The following is an 18,428-nucleotide window of genomic DNA, read 5'->3' as shown; positions in this document are numbered from 1 at the left end:
ATTTCCAATCATTTTTCAATTCCAGGAGAAATGGTAGAATTTAGTTTTGAGATGCACTGAATCTATAGATAAATTTGGAGAGAAGTGACATCATTTTTGATATTGTTTTTCTTCAAAAGGATCTTCAATTTGTTTTTGTGTCAAAAATCTTCTGAAGCTTTGAATAATTAACAATATTCTTATTACACTCTCATTAAAATAACTATCAAGAAATAAAATTCCAGGCTCAAAGTCCTTTTCATGTTCAATCTCAGACCCTTGAGCTGGTATGACTAAACCATGGTAATGATGGTTTCAACCATACCACTGATAAGCCTTTTGTCTATGGTCTTCCATCCAGCCTGGTGACCAAACTTTGTGGAGGTGAAGTTGTCCAAACCTCTGAGACAGAATTGGAAAAAACAGCATCTTCAGAAAACCAGCTTTCTCATACACTGCTGCTGTGAATATAAACTGGTTCCACTTTTCTAAGGAGATTTTTGTAATGTAGATCAAAAATTTTGCAATACATGTTTGTACACCTTAACATAGCAATTTTACTTCTAGGCATTCACATTAATGAAATAGCCTAACAATATTTAAAGAGGTATACACAAGGATACTTACCACAGCATTACGATATACAAAAAAATTGAAAACAACTTAAAGTCCAAACACAACTAGTTAAATATTGTCAAAATCATACAGTGATCAAGATGGTGTAGACTTACCAACAGGGGGAAAGTATTTAGGTAAAAAAGCAAGCAAGTCCATTTTTTTGTTTCAGACGTATGCATATCTAGGTAGAAAACTTCTAAAAACTGAAAGACTATTCTCCAAAAATATTAACAGTAGCTGTCTCTGGATGGAGAGATTGAAGTGGTTTCTCATTTCTTCTTTCTGCCTTTCTTTACTTCATTTCTACATGAGGCTCTTTTGGAATTAATTTTAGTAAGTAGCTCCTCTATATGATATCAGTTTTACAACTTGGAACTTACAGATAAAGTGTTTCTATGATCAGTATATACTTTGCATGTACTACTCTTGCAACCCACACACCTTCAAACTCCCTTGAGCACACATCACACACTATTTACCTTTATATCCCTCCAACGCCTATTACCTGTACCTGTTGCTACTGAGTCAATTCTGACACATAACAGCCCTACAGGACTGAGTAGAACTGCCAGGTTTCCTAGGAGCAGCTGGTGGATTCGAACTGCTGACCTTTTGGTTAGCAGCCAAATGCTTAACCACTGTGCCACCAGGACTCCATCCCTACTACAGTCCTCAACATATAGAAAATATGAAGACCTTATATTAATTTGTTCAAGAATGCATCTCTGGGATAAAATGTGACTGTCTTCTACCTTTACATTTAACAAATAACCAGAATAAAGGGGTTCTTTAAATTACTGAGCAGAATAATTAAACCAGTAACTTTTCAATTTTTTTTGGTAGAAGTCTTTCTTCATATAAAATCTTTTTCAAAGCCCAACATATAAAACAGATAAAGACAGAGCCATTCTAGTGAGGGTATGAAAGCTGAGTCCTGTCCACCCAACCTTCTTCCTTGCCTCTCATAGGTTGTTGCACCGTTTGACAACTACTATATGAAATTCAGTTGACCCTATATGGCATGTCAGAGGTAGAAGAGAAGGCAAAAACACATTCAATCTAACATGTATTTATTTAGGGTTTTTTTTTGCGCAACTATAAATTACAATCACTAGTACACCTGTAATTCTTCTTTATAGTGTGTTCAACTAAAGAATAAGCAAACACAGCATAGGTCAGTTTAAAACAAATCACAGTACTTCTTAGTGTAATTTGCAAAAAAGTGAAAAAGTCTTGGGACCACTCCTTGGAAATAAATATCAAGTAACCATAAAAATATTCAGCCATTTTTCAGTTATTCAGGGAGGTTCATGCATGTTCCCAGGCAGAGAGAGCATCAGAGTTCCTCTTTGTAATATCCCAGCTTTGCCAATGACATCTCTTTTCTCAACTGCATAACTTCCCAAAACATCTGATCAACTATACAAACAGAAGAGAGAGACATGTAAAACAAAAGAAATACTATCTTAATTATTTCTCCAGTATCTTGCACTGAAAATTTTAAATCAGCTGAAGTACCAACTGAGCACCCTAATCATGTACCGAATGCCTAGACATTCCACAGATATTTCACACAAACTTTTTCCTGGACTGTGAGTATCCCAGTTTTATCAATAAAGAAGCAATATTAAAGCAGTTTGTTTAAGAACTATTTGTTAGATACATCAATGCCTAAAATTTTAGCCCAAGACAAGGTGAAGGTAAACATTTCAGTGTCCCTTGTAAGTGTCCCTTGTAAATGTCAATGCTGTTACCTTCATAAATAATTATATTCAGTGCTCAATAATTCAAGAGTTTATTATCTAACTTATGAATATTTTGCTCTATTTAGTTTGCTGTATCTTAGCCACTTCACTCTTTAAAATTAACAGAGTGAGTAGGAAAAAAAGAAAACACAGTCCAGAAAATTCAGTCACATTCTTTGTGAGTAATACTAGGAAAAGGTTTTGTGTATGGCTCAAGTTGTAAATAAAAATATGTATAGAGGATGAGCTGTGAATTTTGATTATCTATACTTTTTTAAGCCCCAAAAATAAATGGAAAAAAAATCTCTTTATTTCACACAATAAAAAGTGTTCATCTGACACACGATCAGATTAGATTGATTTGGATCACTGGTTCTCAATCAGGGGAGATTTTGCCCCCAGGGTACATTTGGCAACGTCTGGTGACATTTTGGTTGTCACATCTAAGGGGTTGCTACTAGCATCTAGTGACTCAAGGCCAGAGACGTTGCTAAGCATTCTACAATGCACAAGACAGCACCCCACAACAAAGGACTGTCCAGTACAAAATGCGAACAGGTCCAAGTTTGAGAAACCCTGCTTTAGATTGAAACCCACTGCCATCGAGTCGATTCTGACTCATAGCGACCCTACAGGACAGCGCAGAACTGCCCTACACGGTTTCCAAGGCTGTAATCTTCATGGAAGCAGACTGCTACATCTTTCTCCCAAAGAGCTGCTGGTGGGGTTGAACTACCAACCTTTTGATTAGCAGCCGAGTGCTTAACCACTGAGGCACCAGCGTTCCTTTGCTTTAGATTTAGCCACCCTAAATCTTTCTTAGCACAAGTTACTAATAGCAAACAGATTTTAAAACTGGTAATATTTATGTACTGCAAGCCCACACAGTATATGATGTATACCAAACACTGTGGAGTAGAAGAGTGACAGAAACTAAAGAAGACACCACCATCACTCATGACATTTTCTTTCTATTTTTATAAAATTATCTTTTAGCCTTCTCAACAAAAACTTTGTAATTTAACAAGAATATGCCTCACAATTTAACCTAACAGAAATCATCTGTTTACCAGTTTAAATTATATTACCCACAAAAAAGTATTCAAAAATACTTCAATTTTAAAGTCATAAAAGTTTTAGAATACAGTTTAAAGATTAATTTTATGTTGAACAGCCTCTTGAAATTCAACATTAATCAGAAGACAGGTTTCATCCTTATTTATTATGGGATTCTAAATAAATATGAATGTTTTCAACATACCAGAGCTTGAATAAGGCTAAACTAAGTTTTTTATCAGCATGACTAATTTTCCCACACAGCTAAGATTCACCGGTTTACCTGGCTGAAAGACAGTAGGCTTCGACTTTTGTTTAAGCACAAGAATATAAATTATAAGAATACTTCAATGACGAAAAAAATATATAAAGAAAATTTCTCACAACTTAAAATACAAAACGGTCATGGACTTGTCCCTAGTACAGTACCTGCTATTTCTATTTTAAAACAGTCACGCGTAATCAAGAAACACTTCTTTGGAGCTGGCAAGCCATGTCAGTTTTTATAACATTCAGCTATAAAACAATAATCATAAAAGACTGTATTAAAAAAATATTAAAATATTTGCATGATGTTGCTGTCCTGGATATCTCATCTACATGTTTCTTCTGATTTAGAATACAACACTAAACTTTATTTTTATTTTCTTTTACTGTACTTCAGATGAAGGTTTGCAAAGCAAACTGGTTTCTCATTAAACAATTAATACACATATTGTTTTGTGACATTGGTTGCCAACCCCCCGACATCTCAACACTCGCCTTCTCGACCTTGGGTTCCCTGATTTAGAATACAGCAGTAATCTTTATTCCATTCAGAATTATCCTTGTGACTGCTTTATCAATTCACACGTGAAAGCAGAAAATATAGAAAAAAATTACTGTTAGCTCCTTCTTGGTTTCCGCCATTAAAAAAATCTGACCACTTCTAAATCTTGCTCATTTTCATTTCTTACAGAAGTCCAATGAGCCCTGCACTCTCCTCACACGCATCACCTGGCTTATCACACAGCCCTTTGAGAGTTAAACTATTCCTACCTAAAATTAAAATTACATAAATAAAGGGAGTAAATAAAACATGTTCTTTCAAAATAGAGACATTCGTTCCCAAATTCTCCAGATATTTTGATAGAACTATGAAAGTGATTGAGCCCTGGTACACAGTGGTTAAGAGCCTAGGCTGCAAACCAAAAGGCTGGCAGTTCAAATTCACCAGTCACTCCTCGGAAACCCTATGGGGCAGATCTACTCTGTCCTATAGGGTCACTATGAGTTGGAATCAACTCGATGACAAGGGGTTTTGGTGTTTTATAAAAATGATTCTTTATAAATGTACCAATAATAAAGTTTGAGAATTACTATTATGTTCTAAACTTTTTGCTGAATTGCTTATGTAAACATTTATAATGAACTGAAAACACTCACCATCCTGCTGTTTCACGAGTCCCTGCTGAATATATCGTATGTATGTAAAAAAGTTACACACAGAAGTGATCTAGACCAAAAGAAAAAATGTCATTAATAGTCAAATGTCTCACATCGGAATGAGCTGTACTAAAATTCATGGTTAAGTTACGTACCCTGTATCTGCAAAAGGGAGAAATGTAATAATAGTTGCTTGAGTCTCCTAATTTAATTCTGTGTTTACAGGACTTACTCTGGCCAGTGAGGGCGCATTTTCTGTAAAATAATGACAGGTGTTAGCTCCGTACCATTAAGAGTATTTTGTCCCTACATTCTGTAAAAGCTGTGTATTCATTCAGTCAGACAACAGATATCCGAGAACCTACCATGTACCAGGCACTGTTCTAGGTGTGGGGTGAACAAGACAACATCCCTTCCCTTGTAGGTATTCTACTGTAAGTTTAATATCATAACATTAACCATAGTTTTAGAAATATAAACTAGATGTTTTAAATATCCTCTGAATTTGTCTAAATAACTTACTATTTTAGTTCTACTTGTTCCCATCACCACTGGTTAGACTATGAAAACAAAATATTGAAAACTACATTTTTTCTAAGACAATTCTATGCAATGAAGTTGATAATGCCAAAGGAAAGATAATATTTTCTATTACTAATCAGTTAAGAAGTATAGTACGTGTGACACAGGAGGCCCCAGGGGAAGAAGTACTATGTGTGATTTAATTCTGTCCTATCTAGTAACAAATCTACATATGAATAATCTGCTCTGTTTTCCATCAGAACGTCAACTTCTTTACTAGCTCCAAAAAATCCTAAGGATGATCACTCAAGCATCAAAACATGTTGTTGATAGCTTGCTGATGGGGTGGCTTTTTTGTTTTGTTGGTTTATATGCATTGAATGTGGCATCTAAGACCAAGAACTACAAAGGAATAAGCCACCTTATAAAAATACCAAATCTTAACAATTACATAAGGAGTAAACCTTTAGACAAACCATCCTCTCTATGTGCATACTACAAAATTTAAAATTTGGTATGAAGGTTTTCTGGCTAGGATTAGGCTATAAACCTCTTGAGGGCACATGCTTGGCACACAGCAGGCATTCAATTAGCGATGGGGCGCCCATCACTTTATAGATGAATAGAATGAAGTGGGCTTGTCTATCAGGTAGCCTGGATGTCACCCTCCCAAGCTACGAGTTTGGCTCAACTACCATTCCCTATCACTATAAAAGTAGCATAAACCCAAACTCTAAGTAAAAATAAGTAGCCATTAGCATTTTACATGACACTATAAATTATGTAATAAAAAAAAGTATATTAAATGAACATTAAAATTTTAACTTTATTTACAAGTAGTATAAGAAATATGATACAAATGTGCCTGCACATTAAAGAAAAAATGGAAAACGTGTATTTAAAACAGGGTAATTTTGGGGGTGGCAATTTAAATCACGAAAGAACTCTTATTTTAACAGATTTTGCCTCATTGTTCCTTTATCAGTAAAGTCCTTTAATGATCTGTAATAATATTTAAAAGCACTAACTACTTGCTTGTGAAGGATAGGAGATCAAGAAATTTAAGGCTCAAGTGTTGGAAGTCTGTGAAACTTTCAAAAGTATAATTTACACAAGGGGGAAGATCAATGTGCACACTACTCTTCTGGAGACAGACACACCTGTCTGCCTACTATTCTAATTTTGAAAGGGTTCTGCTAAAATGGTTTTAAACATCAATTTTTTTAATTAAAAAAAAAGTTTCTAAAATTATCTCATTTCTAAAAACAAACAAAAAAATCTCTTTTCTAAAGCCATATGTTAACTGGTCACACCCAATACATTTTTACTTGCACCAAGATTCAATCCTAAATTTCTGACTGCCAACTCCAATGTTCTTGTAACATGCTATTACTTCCTCAATATCTCTTTAAAGCTCTAGTCCCAAGATTTCAAATCTTTGCCTACCTTTTCACTGGGGGTGTCAATATGCCTAAACCTAGACCCACTATCTTCTCCCGAAACCAGAGCCCTTCCTATTAATTGCCAAAATTATTTCAAATCATTCTTCCAGTCAATCAGCTCTTAACTCCTTTCTCTTTCACCCATCCCTCCACCCCAGTCTCATCTCCTAATCTTTCTTTCTTAAGGTTTGTCATATCTCTACTTTCCTCACCATCCTCTGAACTCACATTGCTTTTTTGTTTCTAGGCCTTCCTTCAAACATACTGTTCCTCCTGACCAGAACACACTCTTCTCTACTGGGTGGACAGACTGTTTTTCATCTGTCCAAATTCCACTCATGCTTCAGAACCCAGATCAAATCTCTCTCCCTCCAAGAAGAATCCCTGATCACTCCAACTGGGATGATCTTGTCTTTCTCAAAATCCATACAGCACTGTGCCATTCATTTTGTGATTATCTCCATAACCTAGTCCACCAGAGCCTTGGTCAGAGTCATACTCACATTTCATGAAAGAGGACATCTTTCTTCCATTTCTTCTACAGTATGTACTCCAAAACACCCTGGCTTCTGGCCCCATTCCCACAGGTACAATATCCTTAAATCACATAAATTGTCCCTAAACCTAACCTACATAACTATTTTACTAAAATACCATAAAGTCACTTCAGCTGATAGCCCCAATGGTCGTCATCTGATGACATTTGCACATATGGAACATGTGTGACATATAATGCAGGCACAAATTTAAAATTCTGCAATAAAAACCATGATATACTACATTTAAAATAAGGTATGATACAGACCTTAAAAGTATAAAAACTGCTATCATTAAATTTAATTTCCCCTTTACTGGGGTAAAGGATCAGGATAAAAACACTTCGGTGTTTGTTCAAGAAGCAGAATTCAGGAATGTAAATCCCTTCCCCAAAATTCAGAGGCCACTGTGCTAGATAGGTGTGGGAACAGGTGAGTATAAAACTGGATACAACTCTAGCTGCATGTGTGGCTCACAGTGCAAATAGATGACTAGGTACCTCCACAAATGGCTGCCCAAATGCCAGCATTCTGTGATCTTGCTGAGAATGTAATGTGCATAACAGAAAAGGAAGAAGCATAAAACTCCTACAGCAGACATTAACACAGACCTACCGGTTAATCTCAACCTACACTCTCTTCCTATTCTTGTTTCAAAACGACTGTGACAAGAGTTAAATGTTGCCCTCCATGAGCTCACTCGGCTTTCCAGGCCTCTATATTGATCAAGTTCTAACCACTAAGGCAGCTTCCTCAAAAGTTTTCTGAGTTATTTTTTAAACAAAGGCAAAAGCACAACTGTGCCTTGGTTTTAGGCAAAATCTTTAGATGCCAAAGATTTTAGGCACAGTTGGTTTCAACTGTCCCTCCTCCTATAGGGGCCTGGATGAAAATAAGCCTGCCCCATTATGAATATGAGAGTCTTACCTCTGAAGGTTTGCAACTGCCAAGTATCTCTCACATAAGGCAGACAGAACTGATTATTTACCAAAGTGGGAATCCTTTATAACGATAGTAAGAAAGGAGAGGACTAATTAAGTCCTTTTGGCACCCTGATAAGACTTAATCTAACTCAGTGTCTTCCCAAACTATTTTTGATGGTAAACTTCAGGAAGAAACATTTTACAGAGAAACACAAAACACACAGCTATACATGTATGTTTAACAAACAAAAGTCTGTTAATGACCCACTAAACTGATTTGAGCCATCAATGGGTCACGGCATGTGGCTAAAAAAAGAAAAAAAAGTATCTAACCTATGGTATAACTGGATGCGTATCATATAAGTATATTTTCACAATTAAAAGTGCTCTCTCGATGCTAAGCTTGAAATGTTATATCCCATATTGTCTGGGGATCTGTGTTTTCGCTGCACAGACTCTAAATAGAAAATTGATGAAAAATTTATCCACATTTAAAGCTAGGAAAACTAAATGACAAATGCAACACATGACAAAAATTTTAAAACTCAGTATCTTTCACAAGTCATGAATTTTAAAACATACTTTGGTCCTCCACATTCAACTGCAGAAGCCTTCACAAATCGAATAGGCTGTAATCCCACTGGTTCAATGCTGAGAGTATTGTTTTCCACAGCCTCAAGAACAGCTGAAGCCAACTTAAAAAAAATAAAAAGTATTAGGTATTATGCCAGCAGAAAAATAACAAAACTGTATTCTACTGTAAACTAATTTTTTTTTAATTCTTCTTCCCCAAAGTTCCACTAGCTTGGCCTCAGTCGACGAAAAGGAAAAAAAAAAAGCAATCTTGGTTAACTCAAACACTGTTACTACAGGCAATTCAACTATAGCTAACTAATTCTTCTCATTATCTGACAGAGGATTAAAGTCATCAATTCCAGGCTCTGTCTACTCCTTACCCACAATTAATATCCACTGTTAACCCCACTTTAAAATGAGTATCTTAATGCCTTAATTTGCCAAATTTATATAATACTCCATAGTGCTGGTCATTTATAACACGGCAACATATGTATACTATTTGTGGCTATGTATTTTCTGAACTTGTGTTTATGTGCACCAGGGTGAGTCTACAAAAGAATTAACTGAATTACCAAATATTAAATGCCCGAGTGGAGACGGTAGCAGCTGATAAACAATACATGAAATGAGCAAAACTTCTTTACAGTCAGGCAAGATTACTAATATTGATTGGCCTTCCTGAAACAGGGCACAGAGCCACAATGAACAGTGTATCTACATACCAAAAACGTTTTACTGTTCTTCTCAACATCTCCTTACAAGCAATGTTACAATTAAGTCCTTGAAAGAGTAAACATAACACTCTTAGGACTAAACTTCTTAAGCATTCATTTATAGGGTATTTGTAGACAAACTTTTAACACGTAATTACAAATTAAAATTATGACCTTACATTTATATAGTGCCTTGTATTTTTTTTAAAGCTGTTTAACCAACTTCATTTTATCCTCATAACACCTTGTGACAAGGGCAAGAAAAAGGTATTGTTTCTCCTGTTTTAAAGATGAAAAAACTAATATGATTTTTTTTATCAAGAACAGATAAACTAAACAAATGTCCTTAACAGGAAGTGCAGAGTGCACAGAACTTCCCTTACACTGAACTTTGGACTAAGAATCAAGGAATCAGCTCGATCCCCAATACATACTTTTAACACTTCATTCCAACGCAGTACACATTTCAGTGTAAACGAACCTCTGTTCAAATAAGAAAGATGTTCAGTAACTGAATGCCAAGAAATTACAATCTTGATATGGACTGGAAAAGTGGTAAAACATGACATTTAATAATAACTTATTTACGTAAGAGATCAAAAATATGTAGTGTGATTTAGTTGAAGGTACAGAAAACAATTCTAAGGCATTCCCACTAAAGTGGTAAAACAATATTACCTCACTTTTTGAGAATGTTAAACATGGAAAGATATCTTCCTGGTAGATTTTGTCCAAGAAAGGGCAAGTTCTGTCCATTGTGGGATCATCCTTCCAAGATCTGAATTCATTATACAGAGACAAATCAGCCTAACAAAAAAACCAAAAGAAAACACACACACACAAAAAAAAACTTTTTAAAAAGTACAAAACATAAAACCACTTTGCAAAACCAAAACCTACTTTAAACATTACTGAAAAACAACTGCTCTTCATTTAAAATAATTGATACTTGGACAGTTATTGATTAGTTATGACACATGGTAGCAATTTTTATTTTAAAATAATACAAACTTACATTCCCAAACGACTATTTATTCCCTTTGGAAGGTCTCCACTATGGATGTCCAATGATACTACCATTACACTCTCCTTTCCCCCCCAAAAATAATGTTGCAGCTCCTCTTAAGACACATGTATATATTATTCTAAATATTAAAAAAAAGTTATCTTTTCTGAAAATAGTCAAAAAGCAATCTGGAGCCCAGTTAAAAAAATTGTTTGAATAAACTGTGACTAAATTCTGAAACCTTGCTTAGGGTAAAAAAAAATGATACTAATTGTTCTGTTATTATCTGAAGGCATTTCCAAAAGAATTTCCAAAGTGTTTACCGCACTGGAAACCCTGGTGGCATAGTGGTTAAGTGCTACAGCTGCTAACCAAAGGGTCGGCAGTTCAAATCTGCCAGGCCCTCCTTGGAAACTCTATGGGGCAGTTCTACTCTGTCCTATAGGGTCGCTATGAGTCAAGAATTGACTCGATGGCACTGGGTTTAGTTTGGTTTGTTTTGGGTTTACTGCATAAGCAGCAAGACTAAAAGAAGCACACATATAACCTCCTAAATTGATTGTCTTAAAATATATCATTTATTTAGGTATTTTTTGGCACATCAACAAACAGTAACTACCATCTGAACTAACATAATCCATTGCTGCCACCTGCCTTCCAATTTACTCCTCCAGTTGTTTCTCTTTTCCGCCTCCTTAAAATAAATTTTCCCCAAGTATTCTCTCTATAGATCCTCAGATTCCCTCACCCCAGTTCAATACGACCTGCAGAAATGTAAAGCCACACCCACCCCCAGCCATGCAAACACTAAGTATCCTCCCTCCTGCTCCCACAGCTGTAAATGACACACACGGCACTGACTAGAGTATGACCTTTGGGACAGCTTAATAAGATGTGCAGGTAGTCTACATGACAATAACAAAAGACTGAGTGCATCCTAGTTTTCCTACAGGCTTTCTTTGAAGATGTGTGGTAGCAATCTCAATGTGAATTTTTTTCATCCCAATCCATAAATTCCTTGAATCAAAACTAAAGGCAAAGGGGTAAAGAATATTAGCACAGAAGCAATACTTATATAAATTCATTCTTTGTAAAGCTTATCATATAATGGACATAAACTCCAAGGCAGGTAAGTAGTGTTCTAAGGAAAGATTATAGCTTAAAGGCAGTAAGTCAAACCATGTCTTAAGAGCTATGTGCCAGGAACTATGCTAAACCAATTCATAAACATTTAATTCTCACAGCTGTGCAAGAGAGATATTATGATTCCCATTTTATAAAACCTAAAAACCAAACTCGTTGCCGTCGAGTCGGTTCTAACTCACAGCGACCCTATAGGACAGAGTAGAGCGCTACCGCGTAGGGTATCCAAGGAGCACCTGGTAGATTCAAACTGCTGACCTTCTGGTTAGCACTCGTAGCTCTTAACCACTACGCCACCAGGGTTTCCTCCCGTTTTATAGATGAGGCAATTGGGACTTAAGAGAGAGAAAGTAACTTGCCCAAGGTTACAAAGCAAGAAAGCAACACCAAGAGTCCAAATTCAAATCTAAGTGAATTGACCACAAAGCCTTACGTTGTGGGTGGGTATATACGTTCTTCATGCTTATAATAGATATATCTCTAATGTCATGATTGAAAGGAGCCCTAGTGGCACAGTGGTTAAAGCAATCAATTGCTAATCAAAAGGTAGGTGGTTAAAAAAAAAACCACCAGTGGCTCCACGGAAGAAAGATGTGGCGGCCTGCTTCCACAGAGATTTACAGCCTTGGAAACCCTATGGGATCGATATGAGTCAAAGTGGCTGGACAGCAGTGGGCTGGTTGGCTGGTCTTGATTGAGGCCCCCCATCATATTTGCAATAGACATGAACACGTTTCATTTTCATTCAGATTGTTTTATCTTTAAGACTCATGCAGGTCAAATCTATATATTTTCTTTGCCCATTAAGACTTCTGATTGAAGCTTTCACAAAACACCAGAATATATGCTATGTCTAGAAAGCAAAAAGCTATTATTTTCAAGTTATACACAGTCTATTCTTATTTTAAGAGATTTCATAAGCTAAAAATAAAACTTTAAACTGCTTCGTGAGAAAACATTTAAATTTTGTTAGCGTACATTACTGGGGAAAAAAACATACTGAGAAGCCCTGGCAAAAATACAAGTTGTACGATGTAATTAAAAATGTTATTTAAATCCAAAGAAATGAAAATTAAAGCTATGGTTTAAAAAAGTTTCTTAGATATTTAATAAAAAACTATGAATTTTAGGTTTTATCACACTCAGACTTGAACAAGTATTGAACTTCACTGTCACTAGTATCATTTTACTAATAACCGAACAAAATACCATTCAATTAAAACATACAACCTTGGTTATGCAGTTTAATCAACTCTCGCCTTCCACGCAAAAATTTAACTGAACAAGCATACCAGTTTCTTAAAAATTAGTGACAGTACCCAAAGACTTGAATTCCACAACATAAAATACTGTACAGCTTTTAAGAAAAAACAGAGGAGGGGGTGCTACTGTGACTACTGATCAACCTTCCTGGAAATGATTCCATTAAAATCACATTTTCTCATAGTATACAACGATAAAGTAAAAAAAAATTATAATTATGTAATTTTTATTCATAATAGCTCAAAAAATTTGTACATTGTCTTGGTTATCTTTTTATCTTTTAAAATGATAAGCCTACCATTATTTCTATTTTTCGTTGCTTAATTATCTGAACTAACTCTAGGACACCATTACCGACATAAAATTCTACTTCTCCCAGAATTTAAGGAAAAGCAATGCAACGTTCTTCAAGAAAATTACCTGATTTTCATGCACTTCTTACATTCATATTTTGCTGGAGCACACTAGTAATAAATTTTTACTAGACAGATAATTAAGCTATCTTTATACAACACATGACAGTTGGCTCCCTAAATGAAATACCAAGATTAAGAAACTTACCAAATTTCCGGCAGGTACTCCAAGGTCAGCCAGGCAGAGAATGGAAATGAAGAATCTCTGAAAGTAGCAACCTCTAGATAAAGCCTCCCCCATCTTAATGCTGCATGATTAGTACTAAAAAAATATGCTGCCAAAATCATAACTGACATCTCAGTGGTGAAAATTACTAAGTATCAATAGAGTCAGAGGGGACAGCCCTTGACGAGTTACCTCTTTGCAGTCTTTTACAATTGGCTGTATCACACTGAGGTCCTGATGACTGCCAGTCATAGCACTGCTTGTACTTTTATTTCTTGTATGCCCCTTTTTAAAAGGTGTCTTTCCACCTGGCAGAGGCTCTTGCGTAGGTGATGTTGGAGAACTGGACAATACGAGTGTCTTCAATGCAGCTACTTCAGCTTGAAGTACATCAATCTTGAAAAGAAATCAACATAGTCACGTACACTGAATATGTTTCATGACAGATGCAGCTAAATGTTAGCAATATGGTAGAAACGCTTTTCTTTCAAAGACAGAAAATAAGTTAAATGTGTATTTTAACTTGTAAGAAGCCTTACAGCAGAGTAATAAAAGGAAAGTAAAAAGAAGTTTTTTTATGTTTCCATATGGACTGGATTCAGGGGCTATACACACTGTCAAATGGCTTTTTAAAAATTATCAAAATGTTTAATGTTCATTTATGTGTAATTTCAAAAACTTCAAAATATAATAGCTTATAATTAGTTGTAGTTCATTGTTAAAACAGTAAAATCTAATAAAATTTACATGGCTTTTCTTAAATCAAAAAATATAAAAATTATCAACTTTAAAATGTGATTATATAATCCTTTTGTTAACACATGATTCATAAGCCTTTAAATCATTTGGTTCTAACATAAATGAACACTAAAATGTTCACTATTAATTATATCTAGTTATTTATTTTCTTCTTTACAGTTTTCCAACTTCTCTAAAATAAGCACTACTTTTATAATCAGAACAAAAATCCACTAAGTGTTAAGGTACCTTTAAAACAATAATCGCTAATTTCTTTAAGTTTTATACCATTAAAAGCAGCAGAAACTTACTTTTCCTTGTGCTTCCTTTAGCTGTTTTTCTGCTGTTGCCTGCTTGACATTTGCTTCTCTCACCATCTTATGAGCTTCCTGAAAAAGGGAACATCTCAAATTTGGAAACAAAATATTCACTGTCTATAACTGAAACAAAGATATGTTAGCAAAATTTAGCTTGAAAATCAGTATAAGGAGTCCCCGACCCGGTTCTGTTCTGCCAACTCCATTGCAAATCAGTCCTAAGTCGAATACCTTCTTTTTTTTAGTTTTCATTATTGCCTGCTATACGGCATTGTTCTGAACAGTAAATCGTAACACTGAATATCTGCAAGCGAACGTATGAGAACGATAACATCAGTAAGCTTCATTTTGCAGTACTGTATACAGCATATATGACTAACAATAAGATGTACAAAAAGGAACTGTATAGTCATTAAGTGTAGTCCATTGCATCTCAAATACATTTTAAGTTGGATACTACCTACACTCAGTGTCAACTACTAAAACAGCAGCTGACATCAGATACACTACTATATGGAGTTAGGACTAGGTACCTTCTTTTAGTATCTATCTTCACTGAGGCAGCCAAGTTTTGTTCAATCATTCTGATCAATGCTTATAAATAATAAGGAATGTCAACGCCAACTCTTTGCAGTTAGGTTTTTATAATTTGGTCACACTATATAATATCTTAGTTAGGGCACAGACATACACAAGGGCTACGTAAAAATAGTAGCACATCAATTAAGTTGGTACTGATAGGCATGACAGCTGAGAAGCCTTAGTTTCCAATGAAAACATTCACAAAATATTAAAGTGACCATTTTGTGCAGAGCAATGTAAAAAGGCAAATCGAGAGTTTTAATAGTGTCTTAAATTTTTAGTACCACAAATATGAAATGCTAGGTATTTAATTCCTTTTTACTCATTTAATATTTATTCACAGCATCCCCTTGTGGTACTGTTCTAGGTGCTCATCAGATGTCAGGGAAAAAGACAAGGTCCCTGCACAAAAGGTGCTTACAGTCTGATTCCATTCTAATAAACCAATAAATATCAAGGTAAGAATCCTGAATTTAATTCTAAGTGCAATATGAAGCCTTAGGACTCACAGTATTGTTGAGAGAAAACCAGGCATTTCATAGGCATTTATTAAACAGGCTGATAAAACAAATTAAAACCACCTTTTTTTTTCCATGTTAAATGTAAAGCATTCTTTCAACTGGCTTTATTTTACATTATCTCAAAACGTGAGATATTAGGAGAAAATACATAACTTTATGGTTTTTGTAAATATTTTGATAGTTTTAAGATTCAACTTTGCTATGTATAAAGTATAATTATATTCAAGAAATTATATTCAAGATTATTTGTCATACATAATAATAAACTCCTAATTTGAATTTACACGTTAAGCTTACCAGAAGTGTCCAAATTGGGTTTATTCAAAATAACCTTTAATTCTTAAAAACTATACACACATACACACAGAAAATGCAAGCAAAAAAAAATTTTCTTAAGATCTGATAAATTGAGATCATGAATGCGCAATTAAGACAGCAGAAAAACTTTTAGCACATTTTCTCATAATTCATAAATAATTGATTTGAATACAACTTTCCTCATTACTGATAACCCAAACCAAACCCACTGCCGTTGAGTCGATTCCAACTTACAGGGACCCTATAGGACAGAGTAGAACTGCCCCATAGAGTTTCCAAGAAGCGCCCGGCAGACTGCACTACTGATAGCATCTTTGATAAATGCACTTTCTTTCCAAGAAAGCATAAACACTGTCAAAGTTATTAGATATTGCTAATTATCTATTCTGGAAACTTAAGATACATTAGGGACACAAAAACTGTATTTTTTTGGATAGACATTTTCATTAAATGCACAAACTGCATTCCTTATACTTCACACCCTGCTACCGAGAGGGAAAAGTTTCCTTCTATTCTCCTTTTACTTCATCTAATATGTATATATGATATATATGCATGTGTATGTCACGGATTGAATTATGACCCCCCAAAAATGTATCAATTTGGCTGGGCTGTGATTCCTGGTATTGTGTGATTTTCCTATGTGTTGTAAATCCTGCCTCTATGATGTTAATAAGGGAGGATGGGTAGCAGTTGTGTTAATGAGGCAGGACTCAATCTACAAGATTGGATCGTGTCTTCAGGCAATCTCCTGAGATACAAAAGAAAGAAGCAAGCAAGAAACATGGGAGGACCTCATACCACCAAGAAAGCAGAAAGCACTGCCCAGAGCAGAACATGTCCTTTGGACCTGGGGTTCCTGCGCAGAGAAGCTCCTAGTCTGGGAGAAGACTGATGAGAAGGCCAACAGAGAAAGAAAGTCTTCCCCTGGAGCTGATGTTCTGAATTTGGACTTTCAGCCTACTTTACTGTGAGGAAATAAATTTCTCTTTGTTAAAGCCATGGACTTGTGGTACTTCTGTCATAGCAGCGCTAGATGACTAAGACAGTGAGGTAGGACACCAAAATTAACGTTAAGTAGCTTAGTATATTTGCTTTCTTACCTAGTGTCCACTTATCATTATAAAATTTGCCTCTATATCAGACAATATTGGGAGGGAAAGTCTTACGTTTCTGTATAACTCTTCTATGTAAAAAACGTAACAAGTTACACACCTCTTGTTCCAGATTTTTAATTTCCCACTATTCTTAAATTTATCTTCCTCTCTGGTGACTATTATTAAGTGACTAGTTACCTAAACAAATAAATGAATTAGTTCAAAAATGTTCATGAATGAAAATGACCCCAAAACGGTGGAGGGGAGGACAAGGGGTTATGGAACAGAGGAAGCATGAAAAGGCCTACCTGTTTAAAGACAGTGACCGCAATGTGACTTGTAATGATAAAAATTGTGAAACATACACTTGATAGATTATGACTATCTTTATAAATAGTAATGACTATGTACTAATTGGAGCCCTGGTGACACAGTGGTTAAGAGGCTGGCTGCTAACAAAAAGGTCAGCAATTCAAATCCACTACCCGCTCCTTGCAAACTTTATGAGGCATTCCTACTTTGTCCTATAGAGTCGCTATGAGTCGGAATTGACTCAATAGCAACAGGGTTTTTTCTGTTTTTTTTTTTTAGTATAGCAAAATGAAAATATCATTTGAAGAAAAAAAAATATATTAGGATTACAATAATGTAAGAAAATATGCATATCCTCTAAAACTGATATAGATGTTACATAAATAAAAATAACAAAAGATAGCACTTTTCCTTTTTCCCCTAAAATAGTTTATTACATTGAAAGTTTTAAAAATAAATTTGGAGGAGAAAAAGAAAATACTCATAGGTGAAAGTGGCATTAGTCATTCCATTAATAAATCAGCATTTTGATAAGGAATTTCTGGAGGCTCAACATCTCAACCCAAAGAAAACATTCCACTGAAGTGGTTTTTAACCAATGAAATACTATCCCAACCCCTGGAAATATTTATAAATTATCAAAATAGATGAGACAGTACGACTAGCACTTTCTGGGCAAAGGCAAGGATGCTAAACCTCCTACAATGCCAATAGCAGCCCTACTAAGAAACACTGCTTTAGCTGGCTAGAAATTCTGGTTTCTGTCAAAGGCTGACAAGGATATATACAAGAAGTGTGCCTTCTTATATTCCTCAAGTCATCCCGTATTGGATGACTACCTCAAAGGGTTTGCCTCCTTTGTAGTGGAATCATATAAAGCTACCCTAAAGTAGCTCCTAATACTTGGTAAAATAAAAATTTGTTTCACTTTCCACATATGCATTTTTAAACCATCTGATACTGGGTAACTCACTTTTTTTCCTTTAAACATCATTTTAAGTTACAGATCCTACA

General features: G+C 35.2%; 1 protein-coding gene across 2 annotated transcripts in view; it reads right to left on the bottom strand.

Annotated features, from left to right (window-relative positions):
* Positions 1-1,674: 1,674 nt before the first annotated feature.
* The window catches only part of RAB3IP (RAB3A interacting protein), a 44,236-nt gene continuing 27,482 nt past the window's right edge, over positions 1,675-18,428 (bottom strand). Inside the window, exons 5-11 of one of the 2 annotated variants that reach the window (XM_049883873.1) lie at positions 14,579-14,656; positions 13,722-13,925; positions 10,217-10,345; positions 8,829-8,941; positions 4,979-5,078; positions 4,824-4,893; positions 1,675-2,016 (exon numbers count right to left, since the gene is read on the bottom strand). In XM_049883873.1, coding sequence (XP_049739830.1) covers positions 1,934-2,016; positions 4,824-4,893; positions 4,979-5,078; positions 8,829-8,941; positions 10,217-10,345; positions 13,722-13,925; positions 14,579-14,656 — 777 coding nt within the window. In that variant the 3' untranslated portion in view covers positions 1,675-1,933. Of the gene's footprint in view, positions 2,017-3,596; positions 3,915-4,823; positions 4,894-4,978; positions 5,079-8,828; positions 8,942-10,216; positions 10,346-13,721; positions 13,926-14,578; positions 14,657-18,428 lie in introns of those variants that run through there. The other variant, XM_049883872.1, reaches the window with a different exon arrangement.

The sequence above is a fragment of the Elephas maximus genome, chromosome 4 (genome assembly GCF_024166365.1).
Source record: "Elephas maximus indicus isolate mEleMax1 chromosome 4, mEleMax1 primary haplotype, whole genome shotgun sequence".
NCBI lineage: Eukaryota > Metazoa > Chordata > Mammalia > Proboscidea > Elephantidae > Elephas > Elephas maximus.
Note: the sequence above shows the minus strand (reverse complement) of the source record. Positions and strands in the feature narration are given on the sequence as shown.